At 33.6% G+C, this 19,552-nt stretch overlaps 9 protein-coding genes and 2 pseudogenes across 11 annotated transcripts, besides 2 other annotated features; 6 read left to right on the top strand and 5 right to left on the bottom strand.

The window, feature by feature from the left end:
* Positions 1–1,107: 1,107 nt before the first annotated feature.
* Positions 1,108–1,512, bottom strand: TVAGG3_1007890 (ribonuclease inhibitor domain-containing protein; the record flags this gene model as incomplete). The annotated part of the gene is made up of 1 exon (XM_051254471.1): positions 1,108–1,512. The coding sequence occupies one exon, from the start codon at positions 1,510–1,512 to the stop codon at positions 1,108–1,110; it is 405 nt and encodes a 134-aa protein (XP_051080045.1).
* Positions 1,513–2,685: 1,173 nt separating this feature from the next.
* Positions 2,686–4,997, top strand: TVAGG3_1007880 (VPS8 subunit of corvet complex family; the record flags this gene model as incomplete). The annotated part of the gene is made up of 1 exon (XM_001309234.2): positions 2,686–4,997. A coding segment is annotated over one exon (2,312 nt), but the record flags the coding sequence as incomplete, so codon positions are not given.
* Positions 4,998–5,124: 127 nt separating this feature from the next.
* Positions 5,125–5,832, top strand: TVAGG3_1007870 (VPS8 subunit of corvet complex family; the record flags this gene model as incomplete). The annotated part of the gene is made up of 1 exon (XM_001309235.1): positions 5,125–5,832. The coding sequence occupies one exon, from the start codon at positions 5,125–5,127 to the stop codon at positions 5,830–5,832; it is 708 nt and encodes a 235-aa protein (XP_001309236.1).
* A 226-nt stretch (positions 5,833–6,058) lies between these two features.
* Positions 6,059–8,059, bottom strand: TVAGG3_1007860 (uncharacterized protein; the record flags this gene model as incomplete). Its single annotated transcript, XM_001309236.1, has 1 exon — positions 6,280–7,707. The coding sequence occupies one exon, from the start codon at positions 7,705–7,707 to the stop codon at positions 6,280–6,282; it is 1,428 nt and encodes a 475-aa protein (XP_001309237.1).
* A 468-nt stretch (positions 8,060–8,527) lies between these two features.
* Positions 8,528–10,385: a mobile genetic element.
* Positions 10,386–10,788: 403 nt separating this feature from the next.
* Positions 10,789–19,552: part of a mobile genetic element that runs on past the window's edge.
* On the bottom strand, positions 11,043–11,406 carry TVAGG3_1007840 (protein of unknown function, DUF4107 family; the record flags this gene model as incomplete). Its single annotated transcript, XM_001309238.2, has 1 exon — positions 11,043–11,406. A coding segment is annotated over one exon (364 nt), but the record flags the coding sequence as incomplete, so codon positions are not given.
* TVAGG3_1007830 (uncharacterized protein) lies at positions 11,632–12,513 on the bottom strand (the record flags this gene model as incomplete). The annotated part of the gene is made up of 1 exon (XM_001309239.1): positions 11,632–12,513. One exon carries the CDS (start codon positions 12,511–12,513, stop codon positions 11,632–11,634), a length of 882 nt encoding a protein of 293 aa, XP_001309240.1.
* On the top strand, positions 12,662–13,417 carry TVAGG3_1007820 (protein of unknown function, DUF4106 family; the record flags this gene model as incomplete). The annotated part of the gene is made up of 1 exon (XM_051254470.1): positions 12,662–13,417. One exon carries the CDS (start codon positions 12,662–12,664, stop codon positions 13,415–13,417), a length of 756 nt encoding a protein of 251 aa, XP_051080044.1.
* On the bottom strand, positions 13,414–13,815 carry TVAGG3_1007810 (uncharacterized protein; the record flags this gene model as incomplete). The annotated part of the gene is made up of 1 exon (XM_001309240.1): positions 13,414–13,815. One exon carries the CDS (start codon positions 13,813–13,815, stop codon positions 13,414–13,416), a length of 402 nt encoding a protein of 133 aa, XP_001309241.1.
* On the top strand, positions 13,841–14,197 carry TVAGG3_1007800 (uncharacterized protein; the record flags this gene model as incomplete). Its single annotated transcript, XM_051254469.1, has 1 exon — positions 13,841–14,197. One exon carries the CDS (start codon positions 13,841–13,843, stop codon positions 14,195–14,197), a length of 357 nt encoding a protein of 118 aa, XP_051080043.1.
* Positions 16,468–17,198, top strand: TVAGG3_1007790 (annotated as a pseudogene). The gene has a single exon. A coding segment is annotated over exon 1 (731 nt).
* TVAGG3_1007780 lies at positions 17,736–19,552 on the top strand (annotated as a pseudogene). The gene has a single exon. A coding segment is annotated over exon 1 (1,817 nt).

The following is a 19,552-nucleotide window of genomic DNA, read 5'->3' as shown; positions in this document are numbered from 1 at the left end:
AAAAATTTTTATAATATTACATGAGTATGAAAGGAGTGATTAAGCTTATTGGTGAGATGAAAGAAGATTTAGCATTGTTAAGTGATTGACAGAAGTAGTCACAGTCTGTTAGAAATGATGTTTTAGATATTTTATGTTCTTCGAATAAAGGAATTGTTACAGATGGACATGTGATTGAACCACATCTGTTGAGAAGAAAACATCCTTCAAAGGCATTTGTGCCAATGGATGTGACGTGCGTATCAGTGCCAAGGAAGATGTATGAAAGCTTACTGCAACCATAGAATGCCATGTAGTCAATAGTATTAATACGGCTGCCACTGAAAATGACGCGGACAAGATTGATGCAATTGTAGAATGAGCATGAGCCGATACTCTCCATCGCAGATGGAACAACGAATGTCTGGATGTTGCTGCTTGGAATGAATGTGATGATCTTAGTCTTGTTGTAGAATGTGAGAGCACCGTTGCTGAACTTGAACTCTTTGTCATCTGGATCAAGTTTGATGGACTGCAAAAGAGGACAGTCGGCAAACGTGCCGCCGTTGATCTCGCTAATCTCGCTGTGAAGAGACAACGTGACAGTCTTCAACTGTGTGCATGACATGAATGCGTAGAAGCGGATAGTCTTAACACTGGATGGAATGGTGAATGAAGATAAAGAGATGCATGAACGGAATGATGAGTCTAAGATGGAAGTGATGCCTTCGTTAAGTGTCAATGATGTGAGTGAACTGCAGTTTTTGAAACATTCTTCTGGAATAGACTCTGTCTTGATATTGACTTCAAAAATATTGCTGTTAGTGAAACTGCCATAGCCTAATGATATCTTAGAGGATGAAGACAGAGATCTGATTCCTGAATTCATGAAACAGTAATTTTCGATTACAGAAACGTGTGTGTTGCTAAGACCGATGTCGCTGATGCTGATGCAGTTGAAAAATGCATATGACTTCAATGTAGTAATAGACGTTGGTAATGTCAAGATCTGAAGATTCTTGCAGCTGTAAAAACACCTTTCTGGAATCTCTGTGATAGGACATGCGTTAGAGAAAGAAACACTTGTCAGAAATTGGCACCCTTCAAAGCAGTTGGTTCCTAAGATGCTCAAACTATCGGAAATGAAATACTCTGGATAGTTGAAGATGTAAAACACAAATCACCAACACGAGTAAGCGTGTTGCCTTGGAATTTGATAGTTTTCAGATGTTTGTTCATGAATGTTCGTGAACCAATTGTCGTAGTTCCGAGAGGTGCTGTGATTTCGAGGTTAGAGTTATCACCAAAGAATTCGGAGATCGTCGTCTTCTGGTCAGTGAGAAGCATCTGGTTCTCATACTTGAAATTAGAATTCTGACTTGAATTGATGACGAGACTTGTGCATCCATAGAACGCAGACTCACCGATACCGACTAATGTTTGTGGGAACACGATGCTTGTTAGTGAACTGCATCCATAAAAAGCATTTGCATAGATATTTTTTAGTACACTGGAAAACTCTACACTTTTCAAGTTTTTACAGTTATAAAAAAGATATCCATTAATATTCACAACTTTTTCAGGGAGAACAATATTAACTAGACTTGATTCGCCGAAGCACCATCCGCCTATAGATGAAACTCCACTATGAATAGAAATACTTGTTATTTTACTTTTCCTAAAAGCTTGATCTAAGATAATTGTAACATAACTTGGAACTATATACATTCCAGAAAATTGAATGGATACATAAACGAGGGTATTATTATTGCTTCCACTAAAAAGAGAGAGACCATCAACTTTGAAGTTAGGATTCTCAGGATGGATCTCTATTCTCTCAATCGGATCGCCAACAAAACAAGAAGCTGTTATTTCTGAAATATATTTTGGAATGTATATGGATCTTAATGGGGAAAATGAGAAAGCTTCACCTCCAAACTTTTTTAGTTTTGAATTAGGAGTAATAGATATCGCAACGATGCCTCCTGAGAAAACACAACCATCTTTTGAGGTCCATCCGCCAAGAAATTCCAATGAATCTGGAATGGAAATAGAAGACAAAGGAGCACAATTGAAACAGCCACTTTTTATTTCAACAATATTAGGTGGGAGGATTACAGATCGGAGCTTTAGGCACAGACGAAAAATAGAGTTATTTAGGGATGTTAATAATGTGCAATATTGCATATCAACACTTTCTAATGAGGATTGACTGAAACAAAAACTGCAGATGTTTTGAATTTGTGATGAAGGGAAGAATGATAGTGATCGAATGTTGTCTTTACATTTGAAGAATGGACTCCCAACAAGTTCTGAACTGGTTCCAATTGTGACAACCTCTTTAGGAATAACAACATCACCACTGAAACCATCTGGAGCACGGATAAGGACTCGACCATCTTTGCTATATTCAATACCATCTTGAACACATAGAACAAATAATAACAAATACCTTTAAAACATCATTGGAAAAAATAACTCTCAATTTTTGTAGTCATCTCAAATTGTTGCTATGGTTACTTACTCGAAATTATGCATCTTGATATAGTTTCTGATAGAATATGCATTTGATGCTCTAAAATTCTAAATATAGAATCAAATTGTTATTTTAGACTAGAGTTTCAAAGTTTATTTATTGGTGGTTGTTTCTGCATTATTTCAGCTGCTTAATAATCATTTCCGAAGCTTAGAATTTCAGATAGAGAAATGAATGAAACATCTGATTTTCTAAACATCATTACAAGGAATGAGTTTGTATTAGGTAGCAAAAGTCCTCTTTCTCTATCCGTTAATTTTCCAATATGTTCTTTAGCTTATTCCTCAAAAGAAATCTCGATATTTGATTTAGAAAAGTTAACAACAAAAAACATTACTCGACAATCAGCTCCATTAGACTCTGTTATCATATGTTCAGATATAAGTCCTAATAAAAACCTGGTAGCTACAGGACATAGCGATGGAGAAATAGTTATTTGGTTAATTGATGATCAAAATATCTTAATTACTACAAAAACAAATGATACTGTCATGCAAATTCGATTTATCAATCAAAATACGTTAATTCACTCAGATTCGAATGGCATCGTTTATACATCGACAATTTCCACAAAATTATTCAAGAAACAAATTACTACAGTCCAATTATATGACTTCTTACAGCCTTTAACATGTCTTTCTGTATATAATTCCCAAATATTTTTATCAACTTCTTCAAACATCCATGTTTTCAAATTAACGCCTGCATTTCAAATGATTTATGAGTCAGATAGCTCTGCATTACAATTTTCTTTCTCTAAAGATACAATTGCTTGTATTAATGGTCATTCTGTCACTTTAATGACCACAGACTGTAAGCCGATAAAGCAAATCAAGTTTCATGGCACACCGCAGTCGATTGCTGTCATTGATGACGTTACAACTCTCGCAATTTACAATGGAACTTTGGAATTGATCATTGGATCCCAAGTATTCAAAGGAGCTGCTCCAAATGGATTGAGCTACTCTTCAGGCGATAAAATAATCGTTGTTGGAAATAAGATTTTTATTTGCACATTAGCAGATGTTAAAGACAGAGTGAATGCTCTCATCAAGAAGGATAATTGGTCAGATGCATTTTCTCAAATTATTTCAAACAATGTTCTTGATTTGAGAAAATATTTGATTATGTATTCAAAATCAGAGAAATTTGATATTAATTTATTGTTCTCTACATGCATAAGACTTGAATGCCTGGACTTCCTTTTAGATTTGCCGTTTGATAACGAAAAGAATGAAATGATTGTCAAATATTTGATCGAAAGCAAGAAATTTTCAAACATTGAGATACCAAGAAAGATTATTGAGAAAATTTTCAATTCTGATTTGATCAAAAATATCAAAACTCAAAATTCGTCCGAAAATCAAAATTCTAATGATAAAAATTCTTCTGATGTTAACACTGATAATAATAATGAGCAAAATCAAAATACCGAAAATGATAATAAAAATACCAAACAAGAAAACGAAAAATCAGAAGGTGGAATTACTGAACAAAGCATCTGTGAATATATTATGAGGTCTCCTTTGAAATTAAACACAATTGATACAATATTATACGAAAGTATCACGAAATTACCTCGACTCGCAAGTGATTTGTGTTTATACTATCTTGGAGACTTATATTTATCCTTGCTGCTCAATACTTTGTACAAAAACTGGTCATTAATTATCCAAATTCTCAAAGAAATGTTAATTAACAACACTACTCAAACCAACATCAAGAATTCCATAGAGTACTTGATCACTGAAGATATTAAAGAGATAACCAGTCAATATCCAGACGAAATGGACGAAATTTTCTGTACCGCGATTTCATTAGACCACAGAACTCAAGAACTCTGTGAAATGACCATGCCGAACATTAGATTAGACAGTACTTGCTGGGATCTGATCACTTCCTCCATTCTTATTGGCAAAATTGAGATCACAGACAACAATTTTTATTTAATTTTTGCTTTTTTGAGTTTGCAGAACCAAAGATTGTTCAAACTCAGACAAGAAGTGCTTAAAATTATTCTCAAGAAGGATAAAGTTAACAAGAAACATCTTTTGGTCTGTTCTCAGCTCGGAAACTTCCAAGAAATCGAATTCGAAATCATCAAAAAACTTCAAAATCCAGAAATTTTGATTTTATCACTTATTGATCATAAACTGACTTCTTACAAAGATCTCCTTAAAGAAACAGTTAAAGACAAGATCAATGATTGTCTGTTGATGTATTACAGATGGTTAATTCGTCTAAATGCACAAGAATTCAGTGAATTATGCATTGAAACACAAAACATGAATTTCATTTACCAAATTCATAAAACATTGTTATCAGACAAAGTTTGTCACTGGCATTTCCTGAAGTACTTGTTTTTGAGTGACTGGGCATGCTATAATTCCAATGATGAGATGATTTTCAGCTATTTAATCTATCTTTCTAAATATAATCCACAAAAAATTGTTTCCGAAATTCCAAGAATGAAAAGTATTCCTCTGGAAAAACTTCTGAAAATTGTGTTGGATAACGGTATCCTTGATTCAGCCCTTTTAGTCTGCCAGTTACTCGGTGATTATGATAAAGCAGCTGAAATCGCTGAAAAAGGAATAATCGACGCAATGATGAACGATGATTATGAAATTGTGAACAGAGTTACTCAATTTTTATCGTCTTGTGATACAGAAGACTTCAACAAGATTTGGATGATGTGTTTCAACTCATTCCAATTGCCATTGTATAGCTTTTATAACGATGATCAGAAAATAACTGAAATTACAAAAGTTTTCAGCTATTTCATAAAAGCAATGACATTGGTGATAGACCCTGCAATAATTGCTGATGAATTTACGACAAAGTTTTCTTTCCTTCCTTTCAAAGTGGCCAAGCCAATAATCGCTGCTTTCTACAATGCCATCCGCGAAAGAAACGAGTTCGGAAGGACATTGTATAAAATAGAAAAAGATGAATGTTTGAGAAACCAAATTTATTTCATGAAAGATACAATTAGAGGAAGAAAGATTGATTCAAGGGTTTGTGCGAAATGCCACAAGAAATTAGGTAATGGAGATGCAGTTGTTGCTAAATGCTGTCATGTGTTCCACTCTGATTGTTCTTTGGATGGTTGGTGCCCAATTTGCAACAGAAGATTCGAAATTATCAGCAAAGATCAGTTTGTTTCTCAAAGCCAGATCTTGAAACAGTTCGATCATAAGGAAATTAATGTAGAGAAATCAAATGTGAAGAAAAGAAGCAATGGTTCTGATAAATTACTCCAACAACCAACAATTGGAGAAGTTGTTGTTCCTCTTAATAATATTAAAAACTTTTGATTAATGCTTTATTGTGATTACAAATTATTAATTTTTTTTAATAAGGATTTATACTTACCGGACTCTGGTATTCTCTCATAAAATCAATGAATCCTTAATCTAATAGCAAAAAAAATTGATTAATTGAAATTGAATAGTGATTTGTAAAAGTATTAAGTATACCATCAACGACATATTACCCAAATTTGACACGGCCTTCAGTTCTCCATAAGAGATCCTTAGTGTATATATATATATATATATGTCCTCTAACCTAATTTTTCATATAATTGGAGAACTTATGATTTGAGCAACAAGTTTCCATAATTTATTAGGTAGTATTGAAAATTTCAATTAAAATATGATTTGAGCAACAGATAACTTATTAAAAATGTACTAAATGAAAATAGAACGATAAAATAAAACACATATTTACAAAAAAATAAATAAAAGAAGTAGAAAATAAAATTATTTTCCATCATAGTAAGCAATGATACCAATTGCCGCAAATGTAGGGTTATTAAGCAATAATACCTTCGAATCACCTCTTGAAACTATTGATTGTGTGATGAATCTTAATAATTGGTCATCTGCCTCAGAAATCTGAAGTTTACCCAGGTATTCACGCAGTTTTGTCGCATTTTTCGGAACATCTCTTGAAAACGATGCGTAAAGTTTAATAATTTGGTATGAAAAATCTTTGACTCTTTCAAACGCAACAAGAAGAAATGAGGACTCGGAAGACACTGTAAAATCAAATAATTTGTAGACGGATGACGAGCATGGACAAATCGGACCTTCATAATAACCATAATCAGTATTTAGTATGCAAATGTTCTCTGTTCTGTCTCGTTTGAACTGGGGAGTGACAACAATCGAATATTGATATGCATCAACTGATGTAATTGGAGTTTCGAAAATATGAATATGTCTATCTGTAAATTGAGGGACAAATAAGGACATTTTCTTCGCAAGGAGATGTAAATCTTGAGGTCTTTTGGCTTCTATGACCAAAGAGTGTCCAGAGAAAAGACAATAAGCGATATGATGCAAAATTTTTGGTTTTACAAGGTTAATGAGTAAATATCTGTCATTGTTAAGCTCTTTTCTATTTTCTAAGACAAATGATGGGAAATCTGAATAGTTTTCGCCACTTATGTGGCCAAAATTGACGAATGGGAATCTTTCTTCGTATTTAGCATGGGTTTTTATTTGGCATGATATCTGTGAACGATAGAAATCACCTAAAATAACACGAAGTTTAGTTGTAAGTTCGTTTAAGTCAATAATTTTTTCGATAGCTCGTAAATCGTTGTTTATTTGAGTGAAATAATCAGGTGTTTTGGCTTCTTGAGATTTATCTGGTAATATTTCTCTACCATTGAGTAGGAACGTAGCCTCTTTATATTTCTGTTCAAGAACTGCAGCAGAATCTTGAAATGCATCGATTGTAGCTATTATTGAGCCAAGATATTGTGAGACTTCTGTTTTAAAATTCTCTTGGCATTTTTGGATCATTTCAGTTAATAATTCCGAAATTCGCTGTGCTAATCCCGTTTCTATTAGCTTGTCTTCAATCCTCTTTGTATTGTATAAGCAAATACCGAATGATCTTGAAAATCCTCGAGCTTGGACGTCCGGAACAATCAAATTGAAACATGCGAAGTAGATATTTTCGTACGATGAATAAAAGTATGATGTTGCGCTATCGAGTGGATTATAATCTTGCGTGATTGGAGTTGAAACGATGTACCATAAAAATCCATCATCGAAAGAATCGCTTAAATCATATTTATATTGGCTGACAATGCGCGGTTCTGATCCCTGACGAAATTCGAATATGAAATATGAAAGCATAACCTGTGGATTATCATTAAAATTATCACTCAAAGGCATTTTTGTCAGATTGCGAAATTCTGATATGAAAAGTATTTACTGCAAAAAATGATGACTCGAATGAAATTTTATTTCTTCAAGATTTTCTATATTTTCAAATCTTCCTATACCGTATTATGGTGGCCGTTTCTGGTTGAAAAACCCAAAATCTGGGAAAGGTTCTTGGGGAAAAAATAATCTTGTAAAAAAAATCCGGCCTCCGGCGGCAGCGCTAGCCCTTCGGGCGCGTCGCCACCTCCGGCCATGAATAACACAAAGTTAAAGTCATACAATATGTAATATGCCCTATATTATTTTTCCTTTTTCTTTCTTTTCCTCCTTCTCCCTTCTATTTTTCTTTTGCATTTCGGGGTTTTACTTTATTTGTTGATTTCTTCATGATATTTTGAATTTTTTTTTCGAAATAATCAATAAATTTATAAAATAATTAGTTTAATAATTTTTCATTATCTAGGGATTTCACACCTCAAATATAACACTTTTTTAAAGCAGATAAAATTCCATTATTGAATTTGTTATCGATTGATCATGTTTTATTATGATCATTTTATTTTAATCTTTAAGTTAATGTATAATCCAGATTTAGAGAAGTAATTATAGATAAAAGAATGAAATTAATATGTGAATTTGCTTCTGAATCATCAATAGAAAGAACACTTTGGAGATCAATCAAAATCTACAAAATGTGAGACTCATTCCAATTTTAGAAAAAAAAACATTTCAACCTTCTAAATTTCTGACACTCCTACTTCAGTTTGTTCCAGTCAAGCATACCATCATTCATTTTTGCTTACTAATATAAGCAAAAGGTACATTCACTGGGCGCGTAAAGGGTTGGCGTCCTAAGGCGTCCTGATGTAAACTATTCAATTTTTGAGAAGTTTACACCATAATTGAATAGTTTATGGCGTCCTGAGAGGAGATTTCAATGGGTATGGCGTCCTAAAAAATAGAAGAAAATGATTTTTTCTCGATTTTTCTAGAAATTGAATTTTTTAAAAAGAAAAAATCAAAACGTATACATTCAAGAAAGACTATAAATGAAGATTTTTCTATTTTTTTCATTCTAAAACATCTTTTTTTGGATAATTTTTTTTTAATAAATATGTAAGAAAGATTGAAGAAAAAAGTAAATTTACTTTAAGAAAATTCGTTTTACATGATGTAAGACCCATAACAACTATAAATATTCAATTATTTAAAATAAAAAAAGAAAAACAGATTAAATGTATCTCACATCAAAATCCATTGACCTAAGGATGTTAAGTTTCTGTTTTTAAAAGTTGATATTTTTTTTTAATTTTAAGAAAATTAATAGCATGTTATTAGACAATAGGAGTGTAATGATATTGACTAAACAGAAATGAGAGAATAGAGATATAATTTTGATAAGCAATATTGCGAACAAATTCTGAAGTAAAATCGCGATCAATAATTGAAAATTACGATCATGTACTGAAAAATGACGATCGAATTGAATGAATAGAATTATATCTAAGAAAAAATAAATTGTATTTAGAAGATGAACAAAGAAAGGTGTATGCTAAAAATCATTTAACAATAAATGGAAATAAAACGAAATTGTTAAAAGAAAAAATGAAAATTGTTAAATAATATATTATTTTTTAGTCATAAGAATAAAAATATAGTAGTTATAAAAGGAATTAGACTTCATATATCAATTCTTTTTCTCTGTAGATGTGGAACGTTTGCTTTTCGATCTCTTTCGATGAACTTGAAAATATAAGTTATTATCGCTGAGAATCCTTTCCGAAATAGGAGCTTTACGTTTAGGAGGATTGTCGGATGAATTTTGTTTTTTATTGTTTGATTTTGTTGTTATGGAAGATTTTTCTTATTTTTTTCAGAATTTTGCTTGCTATTAACTGAAACTTGTTTTGACGGCCCAACAATAGCATTTGTAGTAGGAAGAATTCCCAATAACGAGCGCATTTTCGATAATTGTTTTTCAATATGATCAAGAAGGTCCAGCTTATGTTCTAGATTACTAGACATTTGATTTGTAGAAGGATGGTTTTGATTTTCTGGTTCTAAATCTGTAGAGTCTGCAATATTTGAATTTTCGGAGCGAATTGGAGCATCTGAACCTTGATTTGTATCGGCTTGCTCAAAATTAGTTTGAATTGGAGTGGATGAATTAAAATCTGGATGATTTAATGTTTCATTAAATAATGCCATAATTTTTTCTCTTTTTTCATTAATAAACTTAGTGATCATTGTATCTTTATCTGTTAGATCGATCGATTTGAGTATATCTGCATCATGAACTGGAATATTTTCGAACAATGAACTCGATTCTATGGAACCATATGGAGAAATCTCGTTCTGAGCCAAAGAAAGATCACTTACGTTGTATTGTTTGATAGAAAAAATTGTTTTCTCAAGTTCTTTTTGAAAGCAGTCAAGAATATAATTTTTGTAGCTATCAGTGATAACGGTTTTTATATGGCGCTCGATCTTCTGGTTATTTTTGATGGCGTTATATTTATCTAATTGGATTTGAGATATCTTCTTAATAGCTTCATAAATGTTTGGATGTTTTAACGAAGAAAATTCTGAATGCATACTCTCGAGGCAATCATTAGTGAATATTGCAGTTGCATTATTATATTGAGATATTAAATTGTAGTGCGGCAACCAAACTTTGTTGAAATAATAGTTAGTATACATATCTTCAGTACGGTGGCACTGCGCGCCATCTTACCGAAGACATATCAATCTGACACTTTACAAAACCACTAACGTATATTTTACATCGCAGATGCAATATTTCTAATAACCTTAAACTATTTCTGCCACGTAAAGTATTTATCACATGAACCACCTCATCTCACCTCTCTGTACGTTATATATTGTGCGCAGGTCATTGCCCATGGCAACTCCCCGCGACACAATGCACGTGCATGAAAAAATAAACGTTCTCACTAACGTTCTCACTAACGTTCTCACTAACTTAACCTTAAATATTTACAAAGCCGCCAACCACTTCACTAACGAACTCACTAATGTAAAAAATAAACGTTCTCACTAACGACTTTACTAACGACTTCACTAACGACTTCACACGTATGAAAACATAGCGCAAAAATAAACTTAGGGTAGAAGGTTAGATCTACCCTCATTTCTACCCTCTTTTCTACCCTGTTGAATTCATTGCTTTATAACTCTCTTCCTTGGTTTCTTTTTAGTTGCTTTCTTCACGTCTGTCTCCAACTTGACTGTCTTTCTTCTTCGGCCGTAATGATACCAGTTACTTCCACCAGTCAATGGGTCAAATGGTCTTTCGTAAGGGTTTCCATACATTCCATAGGGACCATACGGAAGAACTACTGGTGGAGAAGAAACATTTTCTTTAGTTCCATCGACTCTATTTAAATGCATTGTTTCACCTTTCATCTGGTCATTAAAGTCTTTTGCGTGTTTTGCAAACTCATCGTCCTTTCCTAAAGCATTTTCTGACTCAGTCGCAACCAAATTGGATGCTTTATTTATGAGCCCTATTTTATTTAATCTTAACTTCTTTGCAACCCAGCCTCCAATCTTCCCTTTATTTGCATCTAATGTCTTCGAAAACCTTCCTCCACTCATTTTATTTACTGCGTCATAAGCTCCAAGTGCTTTTGCTCCAAATGCTAATGCTTTTGTTCCCATTGCGCCTAAAGCTGCCCAAGCTACCATTTACACCATATTAAAATCATCTCTCTTCAATATTATCTCATAAAAGTTCTCGTTACTGGAGAAAGTCAATGAAACATAAGCGTTCTCACGGGCTTCGCCCTCACCGCTTTGCGGTCTATCTAACTTCTTTCTTATATCATCTATACGCTTCAAAATGTCTGAACAATTGCTAACATCTTCTACAACAGTTATTTCATCATGAATGACCTTCAAGAACAAGCTCATTTAATATGCTATTAAAATCATCTCAATAATGAGTCCATCCTTTCCGTCTTTTGGTAGCACAACATCTTTCATTGAAGAAGGTTCGACAAGTCTTATGTTAAACTTACTGACAAAGTTTGTTATACTATAATGCTTCGGCGGCGAATACATGTAGTTTGAAAGACATAATATAGATTCTTCAGCAAATTCACTTATACTGGATTTTATAACAATGTTCTCACGAGACCAAATACCACCAATTGACAATCTTGTAAGCAATCCTGCTGAACCTTCTACTGTAAATGTCGATGGTAACATTCCACGAAGGTCATCTATTGACATCGTTGAGTCACTGTATTTAAATATTTTCTTAAAGCAATCGTCATTATATAACCATGCAATAGCTTTGAAGTTTTCATTCGAATATACATCTGCTTCATTAAATGTAAAACCTGACTTCTTTGCAGAGATGACTTTAAAATCTATTGAGTTTGTTTCAAAATTATATGCTATGGTAACTTCTGAAGGTAATGGATGTCCTTCCGCAGTCAGTTGTTCTCTCACTACCGTTTGAAGCTTTGTATTAAAAACTTTCATGTCATCTCCTGTATCTAAGTTCACATACACAGCAACAGGGAAACTATCTTGCTTCTTTGTTTCATCATTATACCTCAAAACATTAAAGTTCTTCAATAATATTGTTCTTCCTGCTGGAATACTTCGAACCTGTCTGATTTCAATAGCTTTCTCACCTCCTACATATTCTACCCAGTGTCTTGGATATTCATAAGTATACTGACTTTCTTGAATTTTGGTTGGTTTCATCATAACATGTTCATAGTATATCTTTATACTCTTGTCAGTTAGACTCGGTGCTATGTTCTGAATATTTCTGACTTGCATTTTTAATGGAGATAAAATGAAGCATTTAATACATGACGTAGATGAAGACATGAATGAAACTACAGACAAACTTAACTCTTCTCTTATTCTTCCTTTCAGCAAAGATTATGAGTTCTGTTCAAATGGTGTGTATTTCTATTGTGGAAAGATGGGTTCAGGTAAGACATTTAATTTAATTCGTCATATACTCATAACAGAGCGTTTAGGAAACGACTCTTACTATGACCAAATCATTATATCAGCAACTTCAGACTCTATGGACTCAACAGCGAAAACATTTATGTCAAAAGTTCAAGCCTCTGTCGTTAAAGTTCCAGATAGCGAACTCATTGAATTTCTTCAACGTTACATTCGACGTAAGAGGAAATATTATGCCATCGTTGAATTTATACAGTCAGGAATGCAAAAGACTTCTGAGGAGATGGAAAGAATTATTGACAAACACCACTTACGTCAATACTCAGGAGTTTACGATATGAAACGACTTACAAACTACATTCTGTCAAAACTTTCAAAATACCCCTTCAAAAAATATCCATCAAACACTTTATTAGTTTGTGACGACTTCGCTGGTAAAGGTTTAGTTTCAAAGCCTGACTCACCATTAGCTAACATCATTACTAAAGTCAGACATTACCACTTAACTGTAGCAATACTTATGCAAACATGGAGGTTTTTAGCTTTAAACATAAAACGTCTCATAACTGACTTCGTTATCTTTCAAGGTTTCTCACGTTATGATATTGAACTCATTTGGAAACAGTCAGGTATAACATTACCTTTTGAAGAAATTTGGGAAGCATATAAGTCTCTCATCTCTCCTCGTTCATACCTTGAGATTCATATCATGACTAATACCATTAAAGTCAAAAATATTCCATGGGAACGACCAACATTATTTTAAAGTTTAACCTTCAATTGACTGATGGTAAACAAATTCCATGCATCTCTGTCGCCATTTCTGTTAATATTTTTGCTGTCATTCATATCATCCACTTCCCCATCCGTTAGCTTTTGAGGATATGCGTTAGAATAGCTGTTCTTAAATGAAGGCTTTTCACCTTTGAGAGCATAAACTCTATAACTTTCTGCATACTTTATGTTTGAACCTCCTGAGCCATCATTGACATAAATTTTTATAGGCTTCCACCCTTTGTTCATGTTCCTGCTTCTTCCCTTTGCTCTTTTGTTCAGTAGTTCTACATCTTTATACACAGCTCCTGTCTCAGTGAATTCAACAATATTTTCATTCGTTAGCTTTACATTCAAACCCTTGTCGAGTATATTGTTCATTTCATACATATAAAAGGTTTTTATTCTATATGAAATGAGAAGCAAATCCATCTTAGCTGGTGTCGTTAATGTTCCAATTGAACCAACATCAAATGTTGACTCACGAACGACAAACAATATTGTCATAAAGAACTATAGTTCAGAGTGTTTGAAAGAAAAAGAACCAGAACTTAAGTCGGGACCTTCGGTCTTGGAGCATGGCGCCGTGAATTTAAACACAGCTTCAAACACTAACGCTACATCAGATGTTAAGTTAGAGTATCCACCACTGGATCAAATTCTTTCAAGAGAAGCCAACGACAACCCTTACACAAATGTTCAAACAAATCCTTCAGATAACGTAGACCATTCTTCTTCAGTTATACCAAACAATTTTACTCAAAGACGATAAGAAGCTTTTGACAAATCTTATAAGTAAGAACCAAATAATTCTAACAAAGGAGGACCTTGAAAATGTTATCTCACGAATAACAGGGAAACAATGTGTCATTGACTATCTCGACCCTGAAATCGAATGCTGTGGTCAAACTCCACTATTCATGAAAATAGGTAACATCCGCATCATTGAAACACCAGGAACTACAGGAGTTGAGTTTAAGTATAAATATTCGAACGAGTATACAAAACTATCTACTGACTATAAGCTTTGTTTGAAATATGTTTTAGTAAATTAAAGCAGTCAGGAGGGCTCTTTGAGCCCATCTTGGCGCTTTGCGCCGTCAGTCAAAAAAATTTCAAGTTAACAACTTATAGTATCTGTCCAAAACTTCTTCAACACTATTGAACTCATCTTCATAATGCAAACCTAATCTTATTGACTTGGTGCAGTTTTCACTAACACAATATTTTTCTTTCTTGACTGACATAACTAACTCATTTGTTTCATCAAACAGCAACAACCAAAGTTCATGACCTAATACATAACATTCATACTTTATATTTTTAGCTCTGAGTTCTCTTGTAAGCTGTTTGCATTTAAATATTTTCTAAAAAAGTCAACTTCAACAGTCATTCGCACTGGTGCCTTCAGTTCTACAGGCTCTCCTTGAAAGTCAACAAGTCTGAATTGCATGTCTTTCAAATTATGAGGACTAATGCGAACCCATTTACCTAAATGATTGCTATGACAGGAACGTTTGGAATGAACATTGAATTGACTGCATAACAGAAGGATTTATATTCTACTGAACCTTTACTATTAACTCCTGAAATGCCTGTGACATTAGCTATTTTAGACTCAATGTATAAACAATTACCATAACATACGTATGGAACAGATTTCATCTCTCGTTTTGTCAACACTTTTCAAAGAAATGTCATATGGTATGCACCCAAAAGAAAGTTGTACTCTATGACTCATTCGTGTTATCTTAAACTCCTTCTCGCTGCTGAACTTCAATGTTCCCTCAGAAGAGAGTTCGACATCTATGTTGTCCAATAGTTTCTTCATTTATGAGAGCATTTAACACTCCAGCAATTTTATCTATTCTATACCCAGCTCTGTTAGGAAATGTTATAACACTTCTTTTGTCATCTATTTCAATCTCTATGAAATCTGTTTCATCTGTTATGACAAAATGTTGCGATAGTATTGAAGTCAACAACTCTGAAAGCAAGCGCTTCATTCTGAAGACCTAAGTTTGTTTGTAGCTTTACTGTCCCGTATTCGTTTGGGTCTGTACTTTGCAAAGAGAACAACATTTTATTCTCATTAAAATATGACTATTGCTGCATATGCGTATGAAACAAATGAAGCAAGAAGAGCACATGAACTAGTAAACGAAAACTCAACTTTAACCATTGAAGGCAATGATTTAGTCATTGACGATGGAAAAACTAAAAAAGTCATTGATTTCGATACTTTTAAACACTTATGACCCATTCATTACAATAAGTAAAGTTCCTATCATAAATGATGGAACGGTGCAATATATAAATTCTACAGTAGATGCCTCATTAGTGAAAGTATTAAATCATCATTGAATTGTTAAAGAGCTTTCCGATTTGACGACCATTAAATGCCTAAAGAATTTAGTCATGAATGAGAAACAAATTCTCGGCGTTGCTGGTAGCAGTAATGATGTACACCTTATGACATTAAATATTATAACGAACATAAAGATGAACTGAAAGGAGAGAAGGGTGACACTGGACCTCAAGGACCACAAGGAATACAAGGAATACAAGGAATACAAGGACCTCAAGGCGAAAACGGTTTTGGATGGTGAAGATGGAAAGGATGGAAAAACTGCTAAATCATGGATATGGAACCTTATAAATACTGGTTTAACAGCTGCTTCATATGGAGTTCTTCAATACCAAATCGGAAAGATATGGGCAGTACTTGGTGAAGAAGTTTTAGATGACGTTAAAAATGCTTTGAACTTCATTTCAAATGGTTCGGATACTATTAAAACTTTATCTGGTTGGATGCAAGAAACAAGGAGTCAAATAGATACTGTAAGACGTATAGCAAACAATGCACGTACGGGATTGGATACTTTACGAGAAGCACAAAATACACTAAAGGAAGCAAATGATATTCTTGGCTCAGTATCAGACATGCATGAAGATTGGCTTAAAGGTATTGACAAATCTTTAAAAAATCACAGTCAGTCTATTGCTGACTACAAGAAAAGTATAGATTTTTTACATAGTGCTATGGACGTACATGATGGAAGCATAAGGAACTTACTTAATGCTAACAATAACTTACCAGGAACTATTAAAGCATTTATAAAGTCCTTTGTAAAACCTGGTGCTCTAACATTTAGGTCTTTGAGAGCAAGAGCATTGAAGTCAAGAGATGCAGAAACTCCAACAGAACTACAGAAGGAACTGAAACAACAGAAACTCCAGAAGAACCACCAAAACCAACAGCTAATGAAATATTGTTCGAATATTTTCCAAGGTACTCTGTTCTCATTGCATACATTCAAGAAATACTTAAGAAAGCAGACTTGACTTTAGGAGATGATGAAAGTTCTGTATATCTTTCGTTCCAGTTTCAAATAGCAGAACTTTTGAGACAGATATGCTTAATGTATGACAACATCTCTGATTTCACAAGATATGATGACGACCATGACCCCGAACACGGTGAAGAAGAAGTTTTACAAACATCCATTAAGACAGGAAAGGTTTTAACTCAAAGTCTCATTATTGACACCAAAGATGGCGAAGTGGACGTTCTTCAAGAGCTGAAGAAAAATACTTCTTCGGGAGGTGGTGGTAGGCATGAACTTGAAATAAATGAGATAGAAGAGAAATTAGCCGAAAAAGCAGATAAAAACCATGTTCATTATATAACTTCAGACGAACAGATTATAACGGACTACCATGGATATTTAACACAGGATGAACAAATAAGCACTGAAGATGTTAATGAATGAAGATATAAATTCATTCGTGCTAAAGGTTATGACATACACTGTACTGTACAGTATGACACAGGTAAAGCACCAGAAGCATTTGGTTATAACAATGAAATTTATGCTTCATACTTCTTTGTTAACGGTGTATTAGTTGAACCAAGATTTACTTTCACATATACGACTGACTTATATAAACAGAACCTTGCACCATTTAAAGATTTGACATATGCTCCAAAGTATTGTGTACAACTGAAGAAGAAAGCCGAGTCAAAAGAAGTAAATAAAAATAAGTGCAAGTTCATTCCTGAGCACGTTTTCTTTGCTGACTTTGAGTGTAGCACAGACGGCTTTCATAAAGCTTTTAACATATGTTACGACAGTGAAGATGGTTCAGTGAGTGAAAGCATTTGGGGTCAGAACTGTGCAACAGAATTTTTGGAACGACTTCCTGACAAGAGTTTAATATATTTCCATAACCTCAGTTATGATATAAACTTCATCTTAAGACACATGACAGAAGTGAAAGGAACTCCCATCATTAAAGGTTCACGAACAATGCAAATAACTGGCTTTATAAAGGAAGGGCAATTATTATAAAAGACTCTTACAGTGTTATAAATAAGAAGCTTAAACTATTTCCTGCTATGTTTAACTTACAAACAGGACGAAAGAAGTATTTCCATATAACTACTACAGCAGTACTTTGTTAGCAAATGACAACAGAACTGGTGTCATTTCTGAAGCATGTAAGTTTATCCGGGATGCAGATACATTCATGAAAAACATGATTCCATCAAAGGTTGCAGAATAGATGAAAACCACTTCGACTTAGAAAAGTATAGCACATTTTATTGCAAACAAGATGTAAGAATTTTAAGAGAAGGTTTTGTTAAGTTCCGCAATGACATATTGAAAGAATTTGTTTTAAAACGTTTATGACTACGTTAGTATTTGTTCAATTGCTAACAAATTATTTGAGAACAGAGTGTACTTCCGAATGGAAATTTATATGACCTCTCAAATAAACCAAGAGAATTTATTTCACGCTGTATTCAAGGTGGAAGATGTATGTTGTCAGATAATATTAAACAAAAGAGCGAAAAGAAACTCATTGCTGACTTCGACGCTGTTTCATTATATCCATTAGCTATAGCAAGACTTTATACTTTAGAAGGTATTCCAAAGGTTATGAAGAAAGAAATGTTAAGCACAGAGTATCTCATGAGACATTTATTCGATGACGACCAAAAGGAACCCATTGGTGAAAAGTTTATGTCTGGCTTCTTTGTTCTCATTAAGATAACAGAGATTGGAATACATAGACACTTTCCTTTAATAGTTTGTGACCCTGAACTAAATCCAGAACTTAACGTTCCCAGAAGTTCAAACACTTGCTGTTTAATGTATGTTGACCATATAACATTACAAGACCTCATAAATATCAAGGTGTCAAATGTGAAGTGTTGCAAGGATACTATTACGATGGAAACAGAGATATTAGAATAAGAGATGAAGTAAAGAAGTTGTTTGAGTTAAGGTTAAAGTATAAGAAAGAAGGAAATCCTTTGCAAGAAAATATAAAGCTCATTCTGAACAGTATTTATGGCAAAACTATTCTATCTCCTATTGAGTCAAAAATAACCATAGTAAATGACAAAGATGCTATAAGATATGCCATCAGAAATTACAACCATATAGTGAAGTTCGAAGGTTTGGATGGTTCAGATAAAACTATTTTCAAGCTAACGAAAAGCATTTGCAGACACTTTAACTTCTGTCCACTTGGTGTTAACATTCTGTCTATGTCGAAGAGAATAATGTGTGAAGTATTCTGTACTGCTGAAGATATGGGAATGGACATCTTTTATAGCGATACGGACAGTATGCATCTCTACAATGAAGATATCCCTCGTTTAGCTGAAGAGTTTGAGAAACGTTATGGAAGAGTTCTCATTGGTAAAAACCTTGGTCAATTTATAGCGACTTTGCAGAAATCACAAAAGATAAACAAAGTTTAGTATACAAGTCAATATTTTGTGGAAAGAAGACTTACATAGACTTACTCACGAATGATTTAAATGAAGTTGCATTTCACTGCAGAATGAAAGGCGTGAAGCAAGATGTTATTGCTTTAACCGCTAATGAAATGTTTCCTGACTCTGTTCAGTGTTTCTATGATGAAGATAAAGGTTTAATGGTTCCGCAAGGAAATTTGACAAAGACTCTGAGTTCAGTGTTATGAAGTTATATAAAGCACTTTATGACGGTCAAGAGATTGCATTCGACTTATGTAAGTCTGCTACACCTGCATTTGAAGAGAAGTTTAACTTTCTATTCAGACTAAGACTTCATTCATAAGAAAGCTTAAGTTC

The sequence above is a fragment of the Trichomonas vaginalis genome, chromosome I (genome assembly GCF_026262505.1).
Source record: "Trichomonas vaginalis G3 chromosome I, whole genome shotgun sequence".
In the NCBI taxonomy this organism is placed as follows: domain Eukaryota; phylum Parabasalia; order Trichomonadida; family Trichomonadidae; genus Trichomonas; species Trichomonas vaginalis.
The sequence above is the reverse complement of the archived record's forward strand: the minus strand, read 5'-3'. Positions and strand labels throughout refer to the sequence as shown.